This window comes from Rhinopithecus roxellana, chromosome 16 (assembly GCF_007565055.1).
Source record: "Rhinopithecus roxellana isolate Shanxi Qingling chromosome 16, ASM756505v1, whole genome shotgun sequence".
NCBI classification, from domain to species: Eukaryota; Metazoa; Chordata; class Mammalia; order Primates; family Cercopithecidae; genus Rhinopithecus; species Rhinopithecus roxellana.
In genome coordinates, this window is record NC_044564.1 from 56,838,254 (window position 1) to 56,860,855 (window position 22,602).

Genomic DNA, 22,602 nt, shown 5'->3' on the forward strand with positions numbered 1-22,602 from the left:
AATATTTTAAAATTTATATGGAACCAACAAAGAGCCCAAATAGCCAAGGCAATCAAAGCAAAAATAACAAAGCCAGACTATACTACAGGGGTACAGTAACCAAAACACCATGGTTCTGGTACAAAAACAGACACATAGACCAATGGAACAGAATAGAGAACCTAGAAATAAGGCTGCACACCTACAACTATCTGATCTTTGACAAAGTTGACAAAAACAAGCTATGGAGAAAGGACTTCCTACTCAATAACGGGTGCTGGGATAACTGGCTAGCCATATACAGAAAATGGAAACTAGACTCCTTCCTTATACCAGATACAAAAATCAACTCAAGATGGATTAATAACTTAAATGTAAAACCTAAAACTATAAAAAAATCCCTGGAAGACAACATAGGCAATACCATTCTGGACATACAAGTGAGTGAAGATATCATGACAAAGACACCAAAAGCAATTGCAACAAAAGCAAAAAATGACAAATGGGATCTAATTAAACTAAAGAGCTTCTATGCAGCAACAGAAACTATCGACAAAGTAAACACACAATCTACAGAATGGGAGGAAACTTTTGCAAACTATGCATCTGACAAAGGTCTAATATCCAGTATCTATAAGGAACTTAAACAAATTTACAAGAAAAAAACAACCCAATTAAAAAGTAAGCAAAGGACATGAACAGGCGTTTTTCAAAAGAAGACATACACGTGGCAAACAAGCATATAAAAAGCTCAGTATTACTGATCGTTAAAGAAATGCAAATCAAAATCACAGTGAGAGTTCATCTCACACTAGTCAGAATGGCTATTATTAAAAAGTTAATAAGTTGGCCAGGCGTGGTGGCTCACACCTGTAATCCCAGCACTTTGGGAGGCCAAGGCCAGGTGAATCACAAGGTCAGGAGATCCAGACCATCCAGGCTAACATGGTGAAACCCCATCTCTACTAAAAATACAAAAAAATTCACCAGGCATGGTGGCAGGCACCTATAGTCCCAGCTACTAGGGAGGCGGAAGCAGGAGAATAGCATGAACCCAGGAGGTGGAGCTTGCAGTGAGCTGAGATAGCACCACTGCACTCTAGCCTGGGTGACAGAGTGAGACTCCATCTCAAAAAAAAAAAAAAGTTAACAAATACCATGCTGACAAGGTTGTGGAGAAAAGGGAATGCTTATACACTATTGGTAGAGTGTAAATTAGTTCAACCACTGTGGAGGCAGTGTGGCAATTCCTCAAAGAGCTAAAAACAGAACTACCATTCAATCTAGCAATCCCGTTACTGGGTATATACCCAAAGGAATGTAAATCATTCTATCACAAAGAAACATGCACACACATGTTCATCATAGCACTAGTCACAATAGCAAAGACATGGAATCTACCTAAATGCCCATCAATGACAGATTAGATAAAGAAAATGTGGTACAAATACACCATGGAATACTATACAGCTATAAAAAAGAGCATATCCTTTGCAGGAACTTGGATGGAGCTGGAAGCCATTATCCTTAGCAAATTAACGCAGGAACAGAAAACCAAATACTGCATGTTTTCACAGATAAGTGGGAGCTAAGTGATAAGAACACATGGACACAAAGAGGGGAACAACACACACTGGAGCCTATCCGAGGGTGGAGGCCCCGGGGAGGAGGGAGAAGAGCAAAAAAAAGAAAAAGAAAAAAAAATTACTGGGTTCTAGGCTTAGTATCTAGGTGACAAAATAATCTGTATGACAAACCTCCATGACACGAGTTTACCTATGTAAAATAAAAGTTTAACAAAAAACCAAAAAAGTTACCTGCAAGTCCTCCACCCAGAAATGCCTTTATTAACACTTTGGTTTGTGTCCCTCCATTATTTTCTCTAGACATACAGATTTATGAGGCAGGCTAATGTGCTGAGATACTAGCTTGAGTTTTATTTGGCCTTGTTGTGAAAATACCTGGGCCTTCCTTTGCTTCAGGATGCCCTAAACTGTGGAGAAACAGAGCCGAACTGCCCAAAGGAAAGTGTGAAGAGGAGAGGCAGGCCAAGTCTGGAGAAAGGCTACCCAAGAGAGTGGAAAGGAAATTGTGGTGAGTGCACCTCACTCCTAAAGAAGGACAGGAACTCTGGCAGGTGTGGTGTGGTTTCCATAGATACTAAAACTCAAAGCCACACAAGGGACATATGTCCATTCCTCAGTCAGTCACTGTGGCCAGGAACCGTGGGTGAGGTAAGAGAATGGCAACTCCTAAGGAAACCACAAGCCTAGAGCCATAGGTGTAGAAGCAGATCCCCAGAGGAAGCATGGGTCCCACAGTCACAGTCCCAACTCTTGCAGTCTAGGCAGCCACTCCCATTTATAGGTACTACACAGCTTTGTAGTACTTCTTAAAGTACTTCTTGTTCAAGGGATGGAGCGAAAAGAGGATACAGGACAAAGAGGAAGAAAGGAGAGCCTTGCTTTTGCAGAAGAAACAAGGAGGCAGGGAAGGCTCTAAGCCCAGGCAAGGAGAGATGTTTTCTTAAAAAATCCTCTGAGTGTTCAGCCCCACATCTCTGCTCATCCTACTCCTACAAGCACAAGGAAAAGGGCGGAAGGCAGCAGGAGAAGGATTGATCATTCAGGCCTATATTCAAGTTGGCCTTTTCTTGCCATGTGGTTTTAATCTCACCAATCACAAGCCTCAGGGTATAGTGGGGCCACTGAGGTCAGAGTTCAAATTCAGCCATGCAACTAAGGCAACTTTGCTTGATCTTGGTCCTGTTTTCTCATGTGTAAAATGGGTCTAACTCTAAACCACATATTGCACTGAGAATGAAATGAGGCACTATGAAATGAACTGAGGTTGGCTGAATAATGTTCCCCCCAAATTCGTGTCTACTGAGGACCTCAGAATGTGACTTTATTTGGAAATAGGGTCTATGCAGATGTAGTCTAAATGAGGTCATACTGCATTAGGGTGGGCACTAATCCAACGGATGGTATCCTCATAAGAGGAGAGGAACATAGAGATACACACAGAAAAGAATGTTATTTGAATATGGAGGCAGAGATTGGAGTGATGCAACTATAAGTCAGGGAGTGCCAAGGACTTGAGGTCATGTGTTACAGAAGCCCTAGGAAATGAGTAAATTTCCTGGCACAGCACTAAGACATGCTGATATTCTTCATTCTGTCCCTTTCCCCTATTCCTAAATGTGCTCCAGGGACACTGGGAAGCTGGAGCACATTTAGGAACAGGGGAAAGAGAGGGAATTAAAGGGTGCTAAAAACTCTCAAGGGATGTTAAAAAAAAAAACTCCCAAAAAACTATGTATTGAAGGAACATACCTCAAAATAGTAAGAGCCATCTATGATGAACCCACGGCCAACATCTCACTGAAGGGGCAAAAGCTGGAAGCATGCCCCTTGAAAACCGGTACAAGACAAGGCTGCCCTCTCTCACCACTCCCATTCAACGTACTATTGGAAGTCCTGGCCAGAGCAATCAGGCAAGAGAAAGAAAGAAAAGGCATCCAAGAAGGAAGAGAAGAAGTCAAACTACCCATGTTTGCAGATGACATAATTTTACATCTAGAAAATCCCATAGTCTCAGCCCAAAAGCTCCTTCAGCTGATAAACTTCAGCAAAGTTTCAGGATCCCACATGAACTTACAAAAATCACTAGTATTGCTAAACACCAACCATAGCTAAGCCGAGAGCCAAATCAGAAATGCAATCCCATTCAAGACAAACTGCTAAAAGCAAAACCAAAACTTTCCAAATAAGCCAGGCTTTCGTCAGTTCCTCAGGACTAGTTCTGGTTTGACTCACTCTCATGTTATGGTAAACTTTAAACTGAATGGACAATTTTTCTTCTCTCAGTGAATATATCTTAACGCCAAATTCTGAGTGCTTTTTTGTCACCCATCCTCATATGTCCCAGCTAGAAAGAATCCTGGGTTGGGAGCTACTGCATGTTGATGATTTTGTTTTTCCTTTTGGTTGTTCATTTTGGTGGCTACTACAAGGAAATCTAACGGAAACAGCAACTGTTTTTTGTTGTTTTCTTTTGCATCTTTACCTGTGGAGCTGCGACAAGTCCTCATGTGAGTAACGAGTGGGTTGAGATACTCTCATACTGTTTATGTTGTGGACCATGATGAGGCTGCCAGGGTGGGGAAAGGGTGGCCTACCTTCTCTCCACACCATTTGAGGCAAGAGACATTCTGCCTCAGAAATTGTGCTGAGGGGCACAAATAAGCTAATGTCCTCCTGCCCCCAGATTTCTCTCACTTGTCCCTATGCATATTATTCTTGTTGCTCACTTTTATAAGGTGAGATATTTTCTGCATCAAATAGGTGCACTGTAAATAATTTAACTATTCTTAAGACTGTCTCTCGGCTTAGAGTTTTCAGAGGCTTAATGGTGAAGAACTTAAAAATCTGTTTTCCTATGACTGACATCTGTTTGTGATTATCCATTTAGCAGACAGTGATCACTCCAGGCTGGTCTTTGTTTACAAGCTATGCCTAAGAGTCAGCTGTTGGTGCGGGGGTGGGGGCGGGGGAACAAAAACAAAAAAACCCAAAACTATTATCTTAATAACTTATAGAGGCAATCATTATCGAACAAAAGCATGATTTGGGGACTATGGAAAGGCTTATTTTTTCCATATAAAATGATCAGAGAAAAGGTAGAAAAATTAAAGAGAACTGCAATAATTGCTACTGATTGCTCAGCACCTGGGTGCACTGAGTAGAAGAACAATGACAGTGGGTTCATGTGGAGGGGATGGAGGTGGAAAGGCTAAGCTTGAGTGAGATTACCGACTAATCAGGACTTTTAACCCTAAAATACTATGGCTCTGAGGGGCAGGGAGTGAGAGACCTAAACTGACAAAATGCAGAGTAAAAATATTCAGTGTGAGCAGTAATGAGACAGTTGTATCAGAGTCAAATACGGAGTTGGCCTGGATGTCCTCCAAGCTCCTTTCCAAGCCTAAGATTCTGTGAGTGGATGAACAATCCTGCTCCTGCTGCTCTTGCCAATGGAACCTGATCTATGTGCCTTCGTTACTTGAGCTCTCCCCATCAGCAGGCTCTTTGTTGTCTGCTGCTTCAGGGTATCTTCTCCCCAGATTTCTCCTGTTTGTGAGCTTTTCCATTGAACTAGAGCTCCTCACAGGCAAGAAGCACACCTTTAAGGTGCTCTGAGTCCCAAGTTGCTAGTGCAGTGCCTGGCAATACACATAGGTGCTTATTGGGTGCTTGCCGAATTGTTGAATGGATTTATTTGATGAAATGTCAGGAGAATCACTAGAAATGAAATGTTTGTGTAATGGACAGGGGGAAGTTTGAGGTTGATTTGAAAAAGGAGATGGTAGAGATAGTATTATGGGTCATGCTTCAGAGTATATTTGCTTTACAATACATTGGACAGCAACCAACAGATTGTTGTGTGTCATTTCAATTCCACATACTAATGTCCAAATGTGTCATATGTCTTAATTGTTGCATACTTGGGTTACTCTGCAAAGGGGCAACTGCAGTATCACCTTCTCATGCCACACCCTGCTCCACTGTAGCTGGGCTTGATAACCTTCAAATCAATCCACAGAAGTCCAGGATAGACAAAGGCATCTGAAAGGTTATCTAGCCCCAGTACCTCTGATGCCTTCCAGCTGTTTCTAACACACCTGTGGGCTGACTTCCAGTTCTTAGTCTTCACAGCTCCCTATGATGAACTGCCCCTGCTTTGAGGGACTTTCCTGCATTGCCTCAGAAGTACTGCTCTGGGGGAGCTTCAGATACTCTTCTGATCACCTTGTCTCTGCCTTCTTCACTGGTCCTCTGTTCATGCTCTCCAAATTTTGGGACATTCTTGAGTTCAGATCTTTTCTTTATAATCTTTCTTTCTTTTTATATTCTCCCCATCAGATGGTTCATTCATTCCTCAATATCAACTAACATTTCCATAATAGAAATAACTTCTTTATCTTTAGCCCTAAATTTTGTACCAAACTCTGGACCTGTAATTTTTTGGAACACTTACGCCTTGCCTAGACTAAAACTAAACTTACTGTCTTCCCTCTAAAATCAGCTCCCGATCTTCTATTTCTCCCTGCCACCCCTTGCTCCCCCATGGCTCCAATATTGTCTTGCTGGTCTGGCCTTAAAACCACAGTCAATCTTGTTGCTTTTCTCTTTGTCTTTTGTGCATGGCTGATCAGTAGTGAATTGTTTTGCAATTGTCTTATATATTTCTTCTTTCTCTTCCTTGCTTCCTTTTTCTGACCTGAAGTTAGGGCCTTGTTACCAAACATCTAGATGAATACAGTGACTCCCTAATTGAGTGGCTGTCTGCCAATTCCATCCACCCTCAATTCTATACTGAAAAAAAAATTAGATTTAATCTTTTTCAGATACTCCTTTGGTATTGTCACTCTGTTTTTTGAGTGACTGCCACCATCTACCCATTGGCAGCTCTGCCTGGCATTAAGCCCTTGACATTCTCAACCTAAGTGTCCAGCCAAATTACTCTGTTCATTGTCCACTCAACATGCCTGTGCATTTGCACCTCTGAGACTGCTTCTGAGTCAGCTATGCAGTGCCCTTTAGAATAGCTTCAACCCCAAATCCTACCAGTGCTTCAAAGGCCCAGTTCAAATCCTACCCCTCTGGGAAGTCTCCCTTCCTCTAGTCAACTTCTAGGGCTTTTGCAATTTTATCCCTTGTTTTATATCAGTTTTACTATTTTTCATGTATGAGAGTTTTAACCTTCCAATTATTGTACAATGTCTTTAAGGGTAAGGGCCCTTTCTTAGAGGAAACCCTCTAGGAATTCTCCAATGGTGAATTCTTCTATGAATTCTCACAACTTTCTAATATAAAGGCTTATAAAAAGTGGGAACTCGTTGTTTATTGCTTAAAAAATTGAGATTTAATTTGAACTGAAGTGCTCCATTAAATTCAGTAGAATAGCATCTTAAGGCTACTGGTAGTCTATCCATGACACAAATGGTTTAGAGATCAAATAATTACTCATATACCTATGAAAGCAGAGTACTGGCTCTAAGATCCCCCCAAAACTCAAATACCCACTGGGTTTGGCAGGCAACAAAAATAAGTGAATCCAGCTAGGTCTAATACAATGGAGAATGGTAGGACCTGGGGCAAACTCTGCATAACTTGCCCAAAGGCATTCAAATTCAGATTATGTTCAGACATTGCTAATTACAATTACTGTCTTAGACACTTGGCTTCAAAACAGTGGTTAGTTCAGGTATTTCAGATCAATTGGGTATGTATTTATCTAGGTCTTTATGGATAGTCAGGGCTCTACTAGACACTGGGAGAGGGAAGAGGCAAATGGGATAAGACTGTCAGTATTTAGCAAATAATGAAGTATTTTACAAACATGATCCTTTAGGCTGGTTATTACTACACAAAGGAATGATTTGCTAGGATTCTTGAGATATTTTCATAGAATGTCTATGCCTCACTTATTGCACAGACCAGAGAATTCCATAAAAGCACTGGCTGTGTCTTATTCACCTTTGTATACTAGAGCTTGGCACATAGTAAATACCAAGTAAATGTTCTGAATAAAAGAAAGAGATAATTAAAGCTTCAGCACCACAATTATTTGTATTTCATCTATCAATTTGGTATAGATCTCCACAGACAGTAGAAACGGCAAGAAACTAGGCCTATAGCAACCAAGAAGTGAAACTGCTAGAACCTACCATCATTTTTGATCCTCTTGCAAATTTTGCTTGAAAAAAATTTCCTCATTTTTCTGTTTACAAACTTATCCCCAGAATTTACAGATGTTTCCTTGATTTCTCTGGAAAGATACAACTTCCTAATGCAATTGTGTAAATTGATACTTTTATGTAGAAATAAGCAGAATAAGCTGGGCAAGGTAGCCCACAACTATAGTCCCAGCTACTTGGGAGGCTGGGGCAGGAGGATCACTTGAAGCCAGAGTTTGCTTGAGGCCAGGAATTTGAGGCTGCAGTGCTCTATGATCACACCTGTAAATAGCCACTACACTCCAGGCTGGGCAATGAGTGAGACCTAGTCTCTAAAGAAAAAAAAAAGACAAAATAAGATCAAAATTGAGTATGAACTGATAAATACAAAGCAGACAAGAAATATCCTGAGAGGCACAATAGTTCTGCAGACATTTGCTTGGGAAGCTCAGGGGAGGATTTTTGAAGGAAGTGGCCCTGAGTGAGTCTTAAAAAATGGGTAGATTTTTACCAGGTGAGATCTTATTGAAGTTAGTGAGAGGAGTGGTCATATACGAATTCATGGGATTTTTAGACCAAAGATTACCACCCTTATAAGTGATAACGACAATGAATGTGAAGAATGTTTACCACTTGCAAAGTATTTTTTACATACCTTGTCCAAGTTCCCACAAGCATTTCTGTTCACTACCTATGGTTTGGTCAAGAGACCCAGATATTAGAGAACTTGTTGATTTCTAGTTTCTAACTCCGCCCAATACTATTAAGATGAAAATGGACAGCCACATAGGAATAGACATCAAGAAATGTATTTACAAAACACAAGTGAATTTTAAAAGGGGAGACTAAAGATACTCCTTTGGTATTGTCACAACCAGAGGTGGCATGGTTGTTTGAACATGTTCATTTTGTTTCCTGGAGAAAGTCAGCACAATGCTCATTCAGCTAAAGAAGTGTTGGTGTTACAGCTCTTTCAGTCCACCATTCGGCAGGTCCTGAGTTCTTGTCCCTTGTCCAGAAAAAATGAGGTATGCGGACAACTGGAGGGTGAGCAAGGCAGAGAGGAGCTTCATTGAGTGACAGAACAACTTTCAGGAGCTTTCAGGAGACCCAAAGTGGCAGGTGGTCCCAACGAGTGTTCAGCTCTCAGCAGAGAGGAGACCCACAATGGATAGCTCCTTACCACAGGCAGGTCATCCCAGAGAGTTGAGGAGACCCGAGCCAGGCAAGGTGACTCACACCTGTAATCCCAGCACTTTGAGAGGCCGAGGCGGGTAGATCACAAGGTCAGGAGTTTGAGACCAGCTTGGCCAAGACAGTGAAACCCTGTCTCTACTAAAAATACGAAAAATTAGCCAGGCACAGTTGTGCATGCCTGTTGTCCCAGTTACTCAGGAGACTGAGGCAGGAGAATCACTTGAACCCAGGAGGCGAGGTTGCAGTTAGCTGTGATCACACCACTGCACTCCAGCCTGGGTGAGATAGCAAGACTCCATCAGAGGGGGAGGGAGGGAGAGAGAGAGAGAGAGAGAGAGAGAGAGAGAGAGAGAGAGAGAGAGGAGACCTGAAGTAAGCAGCTCCTTCCCACAGCTGGTAGTCCCAGTGTCTGTTCAAGTCTGGCTGAGTCCAGGTTTTTTTGTTTGTTTTGTTTTTTTGAGATGGAGTCTCACTCTGTCACCAGGGCTGAAGTGCAGTGGTGCAATCTCAGTTCACTGCAACCACTGCCTCCTGGATTCAAGCGATTCTCGTGCCTCAGCCTCCCAAGTAGCTGTGATTACAGGCGCCCGCCACCACACTCAGCTAATTTTTTGTATTTTTAGTAGAGACGGGGTTTTGCCATGTTGGCCAGGGGTAGTCTCAAACTCCTGACTTCGTGATTCGCTGGCCTCAGCTTCCCAAAGTGCTGGGATTATAGGCATGAACCACTGCACCCGGCCGAGTCCAGGGTTTTTACAGGCTCAGAAGGGAGGAAGCACGTGCTGATTGGCCCATGGGCAGCCATGGAAGGGCCCAGAAAAAGCACTGTAAGTTCTTACCACAGGCTGTGGACTCCACCCACATTTGGCAACCTGGCCCCCAGGCTTTGGGCCATCCCTGGCTTGAAGGTTGGGTTTCACCAGGGACCTAACCCCTTTCTGCCAAGGAACCTGTCTGCCTCTTGCCATCAACATACTGTCCATGACGCCTAGGCTGTTCGTGCCAAGGGGTGCCTGCAGGCCTGCCCTGAGCCACCCTCAGCCCCTGCTCAGCCTCCCTCCTGTGCTTGTGAGCACTTAACATCTGGAAGAGGTCGAGGCAGCAGGGGGCTAGTGTGTCAGCACCACCCTGAGCACCCACATGCCTGGCCGGGTTGTGACAGCACCTAGGCTTGTCTACAACTTTGCTTCACCCAGTAGCAGTCGCCAGGATTGGGGAGAGGCCAGGGAGCGGGAGCAGCCACCTTCAAGCTTGTGGGAGCAGGGGACTTCCTGGGCCCCTGAGAATACAGAGATACCTGGGTCCAGAGCCACAGCTGGGCAGCTGCAGGGGTGCCTGGGAGCATGGGGCTCCCACCCTGCCAACTCATTAGGGGGTGGGACTCCCACCTGTTCTTGGCTCCCCTGGCCACACCTCCCCTGCTGCAGCTACTCTAAATGGGCAGGTGCTGCCATCACTGTGAGCTATGATTGTGCCACTGACTCCAGCCTGGGCAACAGAGAGAAGCCTATATGGTATATTAGATGGTAATGACTGCTTTGGGGAAGAAAAGATGACTGAGGATTGTTGGGAATGCTGGGGTAGGGTTGGAGTGCTCTTGCAATTTTATATAAGACAGTCTCAGGAGAAAGAACAATGAAAGTGTCCAGGTAGAGGCACATGTACACTGGCAGCAAGGTCCTCCCTTAGGGATTGGACCTGTGGAAGAGGCCACACAGGCCTGGAAGCAGGCTTAAGGCCATTCAGACTGGGAATTCCAGTGTTTCAAGGACAGACTGCAATGGATGGCGGTTGGTAGGTCAAAGGCTCCAGATAACACCTCTTAGCCTTGCAAACACCTTACCCTCAGGAAGAAGGATGGGCACAGTGGGGTCCTCTAAAGCATGGGGTCCAAGACAGAGGGCCCTCTTGTCTTGGCTGTTGAAAAAACTGGGTTTTACACTGAGTGAAATGTTGAGCCATCAGAAGGTTTTAAGCAGATATGGTTTGACCTTTATTTTTTAAAAACCACTCTGGCTGCAGAATCAACTGCAGGAAGGCAAAATTGGAATCAGAATCCAGTTGTCAGACTACTGCAGAAATCACTATGAGAGATGACAATGACTCTGACTGATATGGAAGCAGTGGAGCTGGTGAGAAATGGTCAGATTCTGGATATATTTGAAGGAAGGGCCAATAGGGTTTGTTAATGAATCAGACGTAGAATGAGAAAAGAAAGGACTCAAGATGACTCCAAGGTTCTTGTCCTTCACCTCAGTAAGTGGAGGATGCAGCAGAGGAAGGCAAGACTAAAGGTAAAAATAGCAGTAAGAAGGCTCTGCTATGGTATGAGAAGAAATGATAAGAAGCTGAATTAAAGTGATGGCAGTGGGGTGGAAGAAAGGAGAGCCATCATGCAAAAAGTATCCAGGAGGGAGAATTAGCAGGAGTAGGGGATGGACCATATTTGTGAGATGAGAAATGCAGAGGTCTAAGATGACCCCCAAGATTCTAGCTCAAGGTGGGTGTTGTTACTATTAGCATAATAGGAAAACAAGGCACAAAGATTTTTCAAAATTTGTCCAAGGTGTTAGAGGCTTACAATTTGTAAAACCAGGATTAAACCCAGATGTGTCTGATTTTAGAGCCTGAGCTCTTACCCATTTCATAAACCATACTTTTCCTAGAGGAGGATTAGTAGGAAAGGAAGCTACTTGTTGGAAAGTATCTTTATAACAGTGTCTGTTCCTCAGTTTGCTCAAGGAGAGTGTGCCAGGAAAGTCCCTGTGGAAGGGCAAGGAAGAAGGGGAAGTTAAAGCCAGTGGCGTGTGATCCAGGAGTCTTTTCTGTTGCTAGACCTGTTACCTGCTGTCCTTTCATGCTCTAAAAATAAGAATGCTGGCAAGTGCCAGGCCTGTTCGTGCAGCTTAAGATGATACCTTTCTTGGATATATTTGCATTTTGATAAGGAAAGGTATCTTCAGGTCAAGCTAAGGGATGACATGAGCATTTCCCTGTGGAAAGCACTAAGATCTCCCTTTCTAAAACAAAAGCAAGAATACAGCTCACTGAGGACCTTACATTTCCCTCTAGCTACTGACTCATTTCTCTTCTCCTTTCTATAGCACTCTTCTTGAGAGAGTTGCCTATATTTGTCACCACATCTTTACCCATTCTCTTTTGAACCTATTCAAGCTTTCATCTGTACAAAACTCGCTGATACTGTGCTTGTTAGGATCATCCATGACCTCCATACTGCTAAATGCAACTCTCAAGAGTATTTGGCTCTACTGATCACTCCTTTGTAGCCCTGTGTTTTAAAATATAGGTTTTATTATTATTTAGGTATGGTGAGGTCAACATATCAGGAAATGACTGCCATTGAAAAATGTATGTTGTACTCACAGATCCCAAGAGAAGGGAGCACACCATGCCACAAGGGGCCACATGGGGAAGCACCAGGGTCAGCCGGGAGGCGGGTAGGGGGTGGGCAAGATCTTTATTGTGGTTTCAACAGGAAGAAATGTGTGAGGCAGGGTGAGTGGAGTTAGGATTAGCTAATATGAATAATTTCAGCAGTCTCTGGGGCATAGGGGCTCTCCCTAGTCTTCTGGTACTTGGCCCTCCGGTGATTAGGGCAGGTGCATAGTGTTGGGAATGTGAAAGCCTCCAATAAATGAGGCAGCTGTCGGTATGGGCTCTGGAATGGGTTGGTTTGCATTTGAAAGGTGTGCTCATGAGCAAGTGGTTTACTCTCTCTTAGAGGTTAGAATTGGCTAACCCTGGGAGGGGCAGTCTCTTCAGGGTCAGCAAGGCCCCAAGTGTCAAAGCATCAGAATACAGAAAATAAAATGCATAGATAATACACACTGCCATTTGCCTTTGTATCCTTCCTCTCAGTCTTCTCTGCTGGTGACCTCTCCTCACAAAGATCTATAAATGTTGGAATATCCCATGTCTCAGTCCTTGGGCACTCCCTTTCCTATCTTTCTGTATGTGATGTAATGCAGATATCCATGACTTTAAATCTTTAACATTTCTGCATTGATGACTCCTAAATTTACATCTCTACCCCAACTGCCTACTAAACACCTCCACTTGTATATCTAATAGGCATTTCAAACCAAATCTACACCAAACAACTCTTTTTCCCCTTCCATAATTTGCTTCTCCCTCAGACTTCTTCATTTTAATAAATAGCATCTCCATTGCCCTAGTGATTCAAGCCCCAAACTTAGGAATTTTCCCAGTTTCTCTATTTTTTTCAAACTATATATCCAGCCTGTCAGCAGTTCCCTCAGATCTTTTTTCAAACTATAGAAAGCCTAAATAAAGGAAAGACATACTGTATTCATGAATTGGAAGACTAAATACTATTTAGCTGGCTGTATTCCCCCAAATTGATCTATGGATTCAATGCAATCCCTACCAAAATTCCAGCTTCCTTTGTCTGAGAAATGAGCAAGTTGACCCTAAAATTCATTTGAAAATGTAAGGAAGCCAGAATAGCCCCCTAAAAAAAAATCTTGAAAAAGACTAACAAAGTTGGAGGACTCACACTTTCCAATTTCAAAACTTACTACAAAACTACAGTAATCAACACTGTGTGGTACTGACATAGGATAGACATATAGTTCAATAAAATAGAATCAAGAGTCCAGAACTACGTCCTTATATATATGATCAATTAATGTTTTGCAAGGGTGCCAAGACAGTTCAATAAGGAAAGAATAATTTCATCAACAAATTGTACAGGCACAACTGCATGCCCATGATCAATAGAACAAATTTGGAACTAAAGTTCTTATATTTAGGTTTTTGATCCATTTTGTTTAACTTTTGTTTATGGTAAGGCTCCAAATTTGTTCTTTTGCATGTGGACATCCAGTTGTACAATTGCTCCATTTATGTTTATCTTAGCAGAAAATACAGATGTAAATCTTGTGACCTTGACTAGGCCATGGTTTCTTAGATGTGACATCTAAAGCACAACAATAAAAGAAAAAAGTAGATAAATTGGATTTTTTTTACTTAAAATCAATTTGTGTTTTAAAATTAAATAAAATCAAAATTAAAACATTTATGCTTCACAGGATTCTATCAAGAAACTGAAAAGACAATGTGCAGAATGGGAGAAAATATTTCCAAATCATATATTTGACAAATAGTTCGGCAATTTCTTCAAAAAGTTAAATATAGAGTTACCATTTAATTCAGCAATTCTACTCCTATATATGTACCCAAGATAATTAAAAGTATACATAGAAAAAGACTATATATGAGTTTTCACAGCAACATTATTAATAATAGCCAACAAGCAGAAACAATCCAAATGACCATCAACTGATGAATGGGTAAGCAAAATGTGGTATATCATACAATGGAATATTATTTAGTCACAAAAAGGAATGCAGTACTGATATGTGCTACAACACAGATAAGCCTTGACAACATTATGCTCAGTGAAAAAAAGCCAGCCACAAAAGTCCACATATTGTATGATTCTGTTTTTATGAAGTATCCAGAATAAGCAACTGATAGAGACAGAAACTAGATTAGCAGTTGCCAAGGGCCACACGGAAAGGGAAGGGGAAACAGGAAGTTTCTGCTAATGGGTAAGGGGTTCCTTTTTAGGGTAATGAAAATGTTCCAAAATTGGATAATAGTGTTCGTTGCACAACTCTGTGAACATACTAAAAACCACTGAGTCGTGCATTTTTAAAAAGTCTGTGTTTTAAATATATATACACACATATACATATATAACCCTCTCTCATATCAGTTATACTTTAATAAAGCTGTTGAAATTTTTAAAATAAAATTTTAAAACAAAGAAAAAATATATAAACTCACCAACAGACCACTTCTCACCTCCACTAGCCCCTCTACTCTAAGCTATCAGCATTTCTGCAAACACATTCCTAATTGATCTCACCGCTTGGAATCTTGCCAGTAACCTCTCCCTCCCAGCAATAGTCTATTGCCTACACCAAAGCTGAGTTGTCTTTTAATGATGTAAATGAGGTTCTATCATTCTCCTGATCCAAACCCTCCACTGCTTTTCATCACACTCAGAGCAGCTCTGCCGTTACCTGATTTAGATGTGTGGCTCCAACAGATTTCCCTTGAAGAAATGATTCCATGGCTGATAAAAGGTGGAAAGCCTCCTTGGTCTCAAAACCATTATCAGATTAGCTGTGTGCTCTGTCCCTTTCCTCAACCATAAGAAGTCCATGGATAAAGAAAGCTTCAGAGCAAAGGAGAAAGCATGGGAGGAAGAGCAGGACGAAGGTGGGGCATGCGCAGCCCCCACCCTCATCAGAGCCAGTTCCCTACTCTCCCCGTCTAAACCTCTTAGTAAGAGGTAGTTCAAGTGATGGGCAAGCTCAATTCCAGCACTCAAAAGCACTTGACTACTTTGCTCAGTCAACTAGCAAGTATTTCTTGAGAATGTAGCTCTGTTCTATGGAGCCTTATTTTCAACTGTCAGACTCCCAGACATCCAGTCCAGGTAAAGAAGATGGTGTCCAATTATTCATTTGACAAACAAATTTGGGGTTTAAGGGTCAGCTATTGAAAAAAGCTTTGGAAAACTTCATGAGACCTGCAGGTAACTGCCAATATGTGTGGTTCACAAGGACTGGTTCATACTCAGAAAAGGCCATTAAAAAAGAAAGAACTTCTCATTTGGATTTATAAAGAATGTCTTACTCTTAATTTATATCTTCTCTTCTCCAGGAAATCAACCTATAACTTCTCCTCTCAGCTCCACTCTACGACGGTCTGTCACCTTCCCCAAACAATTTGTTTCCTTGTTTTCAAAAGTGAACAAAGCACCAAAGACCCAGCAAAGTTTCATAAGGCCCTGAGACTTTCAATTGTCTATTTCAGATCAAATACAGAACATGATCTTCCTCCTGCTAATGTTGAGCCTGGAACTGCAGCTTCACCAGACAACAGGTAAGAAAGGACAGAGGGAGAGGCTTAAGAAAGAAGAGCAGGTGGTGGCCCCTAGCCAAAGCCAAAAATGAGAATGTGGTCCTCAAGCTGAGGGCTTTCTTTGAGAGGAAATATAATTTCTGGGCTATTCCAAGCACCACAAAAAGAAGAGTCCCCAAAGTGGTTTATATATGCCAATGTCCCTATCTGACAGAAACGAGGACTGAGAATATTGCTCCATATGTCCCCACTATCCAGTGAGGGTAATGACAAGAAGACAGGATCATTCAGAACGTGTAAATCTAAACTGATACAAGAGGGCAGGGGTTGAGTTCCCTTAAAGGTGAGATGCCAAGCGGCTGTCAACCTTCCTTTCTGGCAGGGAGAGTAAGAAGACAATGGCCAGGGGACACCGTTACTCTAAAGATAATGTCCTGAAGACATTCTGCATATTATTAGTTGTTTTTGTGAGTTTCTCTTTGGAAAAGCAACAGTAGCAGCCACTGGTCATTCATACCTTAATGTGGTTTACTGAGTCTTCCTAAAACCCAAATGAACAATGAACCTTAAGGCTATCCCTTTGAACTTAAAGAAAGGACTTCTATTGGAGGATGAGGGTGAGCAGGAAGAAAAGCAGTTTCACAGTTGGTTGTTCTCCTGGGGAAGGTAGTTCAGACCATTCGAGGGTGTAGTTAGGACCATGAGTGTACTATTTTGGATGAACACCAAGAGGTAAGAGAGTGAGACAGAGGTGGGGACAGAAGATTAAGTTTTCAAGATAGTAGCCCCAGCCCCATGGGAAATCATCTTTCTGCTCATGATTGAGAAATAATGGCTCCCTTGGCACTTGATAACCTTTCGAAGAGCTTTCTCCTCCCTACTGACTGGTTCCAGATCACTCTTTACTCAGTCACATTCCTCTCACTCCCTTGAGCTGCCCAGCCTGGTCTGGTACAAGAGACATGCACTTGGGGTCCTCCTCAAAGGAAGACCCTGAGATATTCTGCTTACTTCTACTCTGCTCCTGCCTGCAGGGCCAGCTAAAGGAACTTTTCATGTTTTCTTTGCAAGGAACCCTGCCTGGCAGGAATTTTAGAGACAAGGAAACGGGGCAAATACTTCCATGCTACAAAACAGCTTCAAGTTTCTGTAGAATGATATGGGAAATGAGGGTCAAAAGACACTGCAGTTCCCCATCCTGTGGCAGGACTGGGGGCTTCAGGAAAAAACTTGGGGAATGTGTAACCTCTGTGGGTTTGTCCTTAAAAACATTGAGATCCTGGGTTTTCTGTCTTTGTTTTTTGCCTTCTCTCTTAGGAAAGGAGTGAGCTAGGGTGACAAGGAGCAATATTTTTTAGCCCTCATTGGCTCTTTCTACAGAGGAAGGATCTTTTCTTTTAAGATAATCAGCACAAGACAATGAAGATAGGCGCTAGCTCCCAGTTAGGTATACTAATGGGCAAAAGGAAGAGCATTTACATTGATTGAGAATTCACTAAATGCCAGATACCGTGCTAGAAAATTTACATATGGTATAGTTCATTTATTCTTCACAACGATCATTTTGCAGGTGAGGGAACTAGAACTCAGAAAAGGTACTTAATTTCCCCAAGATTATATAGTTATCAGGTGACACAGGCAAGATTTCCACAAAGCTAATGTCCTTTCTACTCTACTGTGCTACCATGATGATGGTAATCAAAAATCGCAGACAATCCATAAATCTTCCAACTTTGGAATCGGTTTTTGCACTGAAGTCTGAACATGGATATGTACTGAATGTTTACTCTGGACATTCACAGAATCAAAAATACGTGTAATGAATTGTGTTGCTGAATTAACTGAAAGGAAAGTAAAAATGTAGCACTTTCTCACTTTCTTCACAAACGTGGAATTCTTCTCTGCTTTCCACTGTGCAGATAACATCAGTTCAAACAAATATTAAATACCTACCTAAATTAGAATGCCTTCTCCTCACGGTATTTTTTTAAAAATCTTGTCATTTCATGTCTCTTTAATTAAAGAGTTTTGATTGCAGAGGAGGGTACCTGAAAAAGAAAACAACAAAAAAACTAAAGAATCTGAGAAATAATTAGTGTTTACTTCTGGGGAGGAGGTCTGGATTTTATCTATTATGTATATTCAGGTTTTTTTTTTTTTTTTACAAGAAGCATGTATTAGGTATTATTTGTATAATAAAATATAATTTTAAAAATACAAGAAATTTCTCATATAAAAATATGAGAGTAATCAGACTGCAACACCCAGTGCCTGAGAGGGAGTTACAGCTATCAGGCTGGCCAGACAGACAGAGGATTACATTTTCTTCCTTGCTCCTTGTACAGCCCCAGACCTGTATGCTTCATTGAAAAGAAAAGAAGATACATGAATTGAATCAGTATGATGCTTAGTACCCTATCGGTGCACATTTCTTTTCTATTTTTAAATTTTAAAAATAACACTTGGCCAGGCACAGTGACTCACGCCTATAATCCCAGCAGTTTGGGAGGCAAAGGCAGGTGGATCACCTCAGATCAGGAGTTTGAGACCAGCCTGGCCAACATGGTGAAACCCCTCTCTACTAAAAATTCAAAAAAATTAGCCGGGCATGGTGGCAGCCACCTGTACTCCAAGCTACTCAGCTGAAGCAGAAAAATCACTTGAACCCGGGAGGCAGAGGTTACAGTGAGCTAAGATCACACCACTGTACTCCAGCCTGGGTGACAGAATGAGATTCCGTTAAAAAAACAAACAAACAAAAAAACACTTATGGTGGTATTCTCAGACATTACAAATAAATAAAAACAACCGAAATGCCCTGGAGAATTTGATTCTAGGAGTAGGTCTAGAAGAACTTCAACTGGAGAATGGATATAGAAATCGTGATATATTTATAGAATATATATATTATATATATAATACATAGCATGTGAATAAATTAATTACAAAAAATTAATTACAAAAAATATGACTAAATTTATTATACAGCAGGTAGATAAATTACAAAAACGTGATTACATCTATGAATCTTAGAGCATAATGTTGAGTAAAAAACTAAATAAATAAAAATTAAGCCCAGAAGATAACATATAGCACAATGTCCTTTTCATAAATAAATATATTGCTTAAGCATACCTTGTATATAGAAGATAAAGCTTAAAAAGTAAAGAAGAGGCCGGGTGTGGTGGCTCACGCCTGTAATCCCAGCACTTTGGGAGGCTGAGGCAGGCAGATCACGAGGTCAGGAGACCAAGACTATCCTGGCCCGCATGGTGAAACCTCATCTCTACAAAAAATACAACAATTAGCTGGGCACGGTGGCACATGCCTGTAATCCCAGCTACTTGGGAGGCTGAGGCAGGAGAATCCCTTGAATCAGGGAGTCGGAGGTGGCAGTGAGCCAAGATTGCGCCACTACATTCCAGCCTGGGCGACAGAGTGAGACTCCGTCCCAAAAAACACAAAAGTAAAGAAGAGATTGATAAGCCCAGTATTCAGGATGCCAATTACCTCTGGTACAGGCAGTAGATATACATTATTAGTAATGTGCTAGTTCTTAAGGTAGGTGGTAGGTTCACAGATGTTCATTTTACTTAATTAAATATATTTTGAAAATTTATTTAAAGCTTTCTGTGGTAAAATATATCACAGAGAAAACCACATAAAACGACTATAAAGCTTAACATTACTATAAGGTGATTACTTTTGTAACCACCACCTAGGTTAAGAAGGAGAACTTTGCCAGTTCCCCAGAAATGCTTCACCTACCCCAGTCCAGTAAAACCTCCTTTGCAAATACTCTTCACAGCACTATCCAATATGCTCTTTATTTTTACCTTTTTTAAATTAAAACAAAACTTTTTAAAGACAGTGTCTTGCTCTGTCATCCATGCTGGAGTACAGTGGCCCAACCATAGCTCACCGTAGCTTCTAACTCCTGGGATCAAGCGATTCTCCTACCTCAGTCTCCTGAGTAGCTAGGTCTACAGGCATGTACCACCCTGTCTGGCTAATTTTTAAAATATTTTTAGTGATGGGGTCTTGCTATGTTACACAGGCTGGCCTCAAACTGCTCGTCTCAAGCAGTTCTCCTGCCCTAGCCTCCCAAAGCACTGAGATCACAGGTGTGAGCCACCACTCTCAGACTGCCCTTTATTTTTTCATGGAAGAAATTACTGAAGAGGACTAAAAGAAGTTTTAGTAAGCATTCAATAAATGTATGTTCTTTATAGTTTCCAAATCAGTAAATATAGACATCCCTCATTTTTACGTAGATTTATGTATTTTATTGGACATGCTGTAATTTATTTAACCAGTTCCCTATTGGTAGACATTATAATTATTTCCATTTTCTTCTGCTAGATTAATGCTTGAAAAAAGTGTGTGCCTCCTAAAGACTGTGATGAAAGTTACCTCTGAATAAAACTCAAACAAACCATTAATCATTAATTCTTTCCTTACTTGTATGCTCTTTGGATGCTCTACTATGTTATCTATAAAATAAAGTTTGAAGTGAAAAATTAGGGTAAAACATTTTATATCATTTTTAAAGGAGGTATATATGGATGTACTTACATATGTATGTTTAAATTTACATACCATAGCATTTATTATTTTAAAAAAAATCTTATTAATTTTAACAAATCCTTAGTTATATAACTACCACCACCACAGTGAACATCCAGGACAGTTCCATCCCCTGCCAAACAAACGAACAAAAAGCTTCTCCCAAGTCTTAAGTCCAGACACCTACTGATCTATTTTCTGTCCTTATAGTTTTGACTTTTCCAGAATGTCATATAAATGTAATAATTCATTAGATATCCTTTTGTATCTGGCTTCTTTCACTTAACATAAAGCATTTGAAATTCATTCATATTGTGTGAATCAATAATTTATACCTTTTTGCTGTTGAGTACATTCTATTGTATGTATACTGTATTTTGTTTATAAATTCCCCAGTTGGGGAACATTTGGGTATTTCCCATTTTGGGTGATTACAAATAAAGTTATTATAAATATTTGCATATAGGTTTTTTGTGTGAACCTAGGTTTTCATTTCACTTGGATAAATACCTAGAAGTGGGATTGCTAGGTCATGTGGTAAGTGTATGGTTTATTATAAGAAACCGCCAAACTTTTCCATAGTGGCTGTACAATTATTGCATTCCCACCAGCAAGTGTATGAGAGTTCTAGTTGTTCCTCATTCTTGCCAGCACTGATATTCTTTTCTATTTTTTCTTTTTTTTTTTCTTTTTTTTTTTGAGACAGAGTCTCGCTCTGTCACCCAGGCTGGAGTGCAATGCCGTGATCTTGCCTCACTGCAACCTCCACCTCCCAGGTTCAGGCAATTCTCCTGCCTCAGCCTCCCAAGTAGCTGGGATTACAGGCACCCACAACCATGCCCTGCTAATTTTTTGTATTTTTAGTAGAGACGGGGTTTCGCCATATTGACCAGGCTGGTCTTGAACTCCTGACCTCAGGTGATCCACCCACCTTGGCCTCCCAAAGTGCTGGGATTACAGGCATGAGCCACCACACCCCGCTCTTTTCTTTTCTTTTTTTTTTTTTTTTTTTTTTTTTTGAGACGGAGTCTTGCTCTGCCGCCCAGGCTGGAGTGCAGTGGCCGGCTCTCAGCTCACTGCAAGCTCCGCCTCCCGGGTTCACGCCATTCTCCTGTCTCAGCCTCCCGAGTAGCTGGGACTACAGGCGCCCGCCTCGCCGCCCGGCTAGTTTTTTGTATTTTTTAGTAGAGACGGGGTTTCACCGTATTAGCCAGGATGGTCTCGATCTCCTGACCTCATGATCCGCCCGTCTCGGCCTCCCAAAGTGCTGGGATTACAGGCTTGAGCCACCGCGCCCGGCTACCCGCTCTTTTCTTAAGTCATTCTAATAGGTGTGTAGAAGTGGTTCTAATTTGCATTTTCCTAATGACTAATGATATTAAGTATACATATATTTATATATTATTTTATATATAATCTTAGATAGTATACATATTTTATTTTATATATGTGTGTGTGTATATATACACACACACTTTTTTTTTCTTTTATTGAGATAGGGTATCACTCTGTTGCCAAGATTGGAATGCAATGGTACAATCGTAGCTCACTGCAGCCTCAACCTCTCAGGCTCAAGCGATTCTCCCACCTCAGCCTCTGTAGTAGCTGGGACTACAGGCCATGCCACCATGCCTGGCTAATTTTTTTTTTTTTAATTTTGTAGAGATGGGATCTCCTTGTGTTTCCCAGGCCAGTCTCAAACTCCTGGACTCAAGTGATCCTCTTGCCTCAGCCTCCCAAAGTGCTGGGATTACAGGCATATGCCACTGAACCTGGCCTTAGTTAAGTTTTTATGTACTTATTGTATATCTTCTTTGGTGACATTCAAATCATTTCACGCTTTATAATTGTATACTAAGGAATTAAACAATTGTTTAATTGTTGTTTATTTTCTTATTGTAAGGTTTTAAAAGTTCTCTCTCTTTTTTTTTTTTTTTTTTTTTTTTTTTGAGACACAGTCTTGCTCTGTTGCCCAGGCTGGAGTTCAGTGTCCTGGCTCACTACAGCCTCTGCCTCCCAAGTTCAAGCGATTCTCCAGCCTCAGCCTCTTGAGTGGCTGCAATTACAGGCATGCACCACCATGCTTGGCTAATGTTTGTATTTTCAGAAGAGTTGGGGTTTCACCATGTTGGCCAGGCTGTCTCGTACCCCTGACCTCAAGTGGCCCACCCACCTTGGCCTCCCAAAGTGCTGGGATTACA

At 41.5% G+C, this 22,602-nt stretch overlaps 1 protein-coding gene across 2 annotated transcripts in view; it reads left to right on the forward strand.

Moving 5' to 3' along the window:
• Nucleotides 1–3,791: 3,791 nt before the first annotated feature.
• Nucleotides 3,792–22,602, forward strand: part of PDCD1LG2 (programmed cell death 1 ligand 2) — a 58,975-nt gene continuing 40,164 nt past the window's right edge. For both annotated transcript variants that reach the window (XM_010365085.2, XM_010365084.2), the window contains exons 1-2: nt 3,792–4,072; nt 15,788–15,856. In XM_010365085.2, coding sequence (XP_010363387.2) covers nt 3,826–4,072; nt 15,788–15,856 — 316 coding nt within the window. In that variant the 5' untranslated portion in view covers nt 3,792–3,825. The remainder of the gene's footprint in view (nt 4,073–15,787; nt 15,857–22,602) is intronic.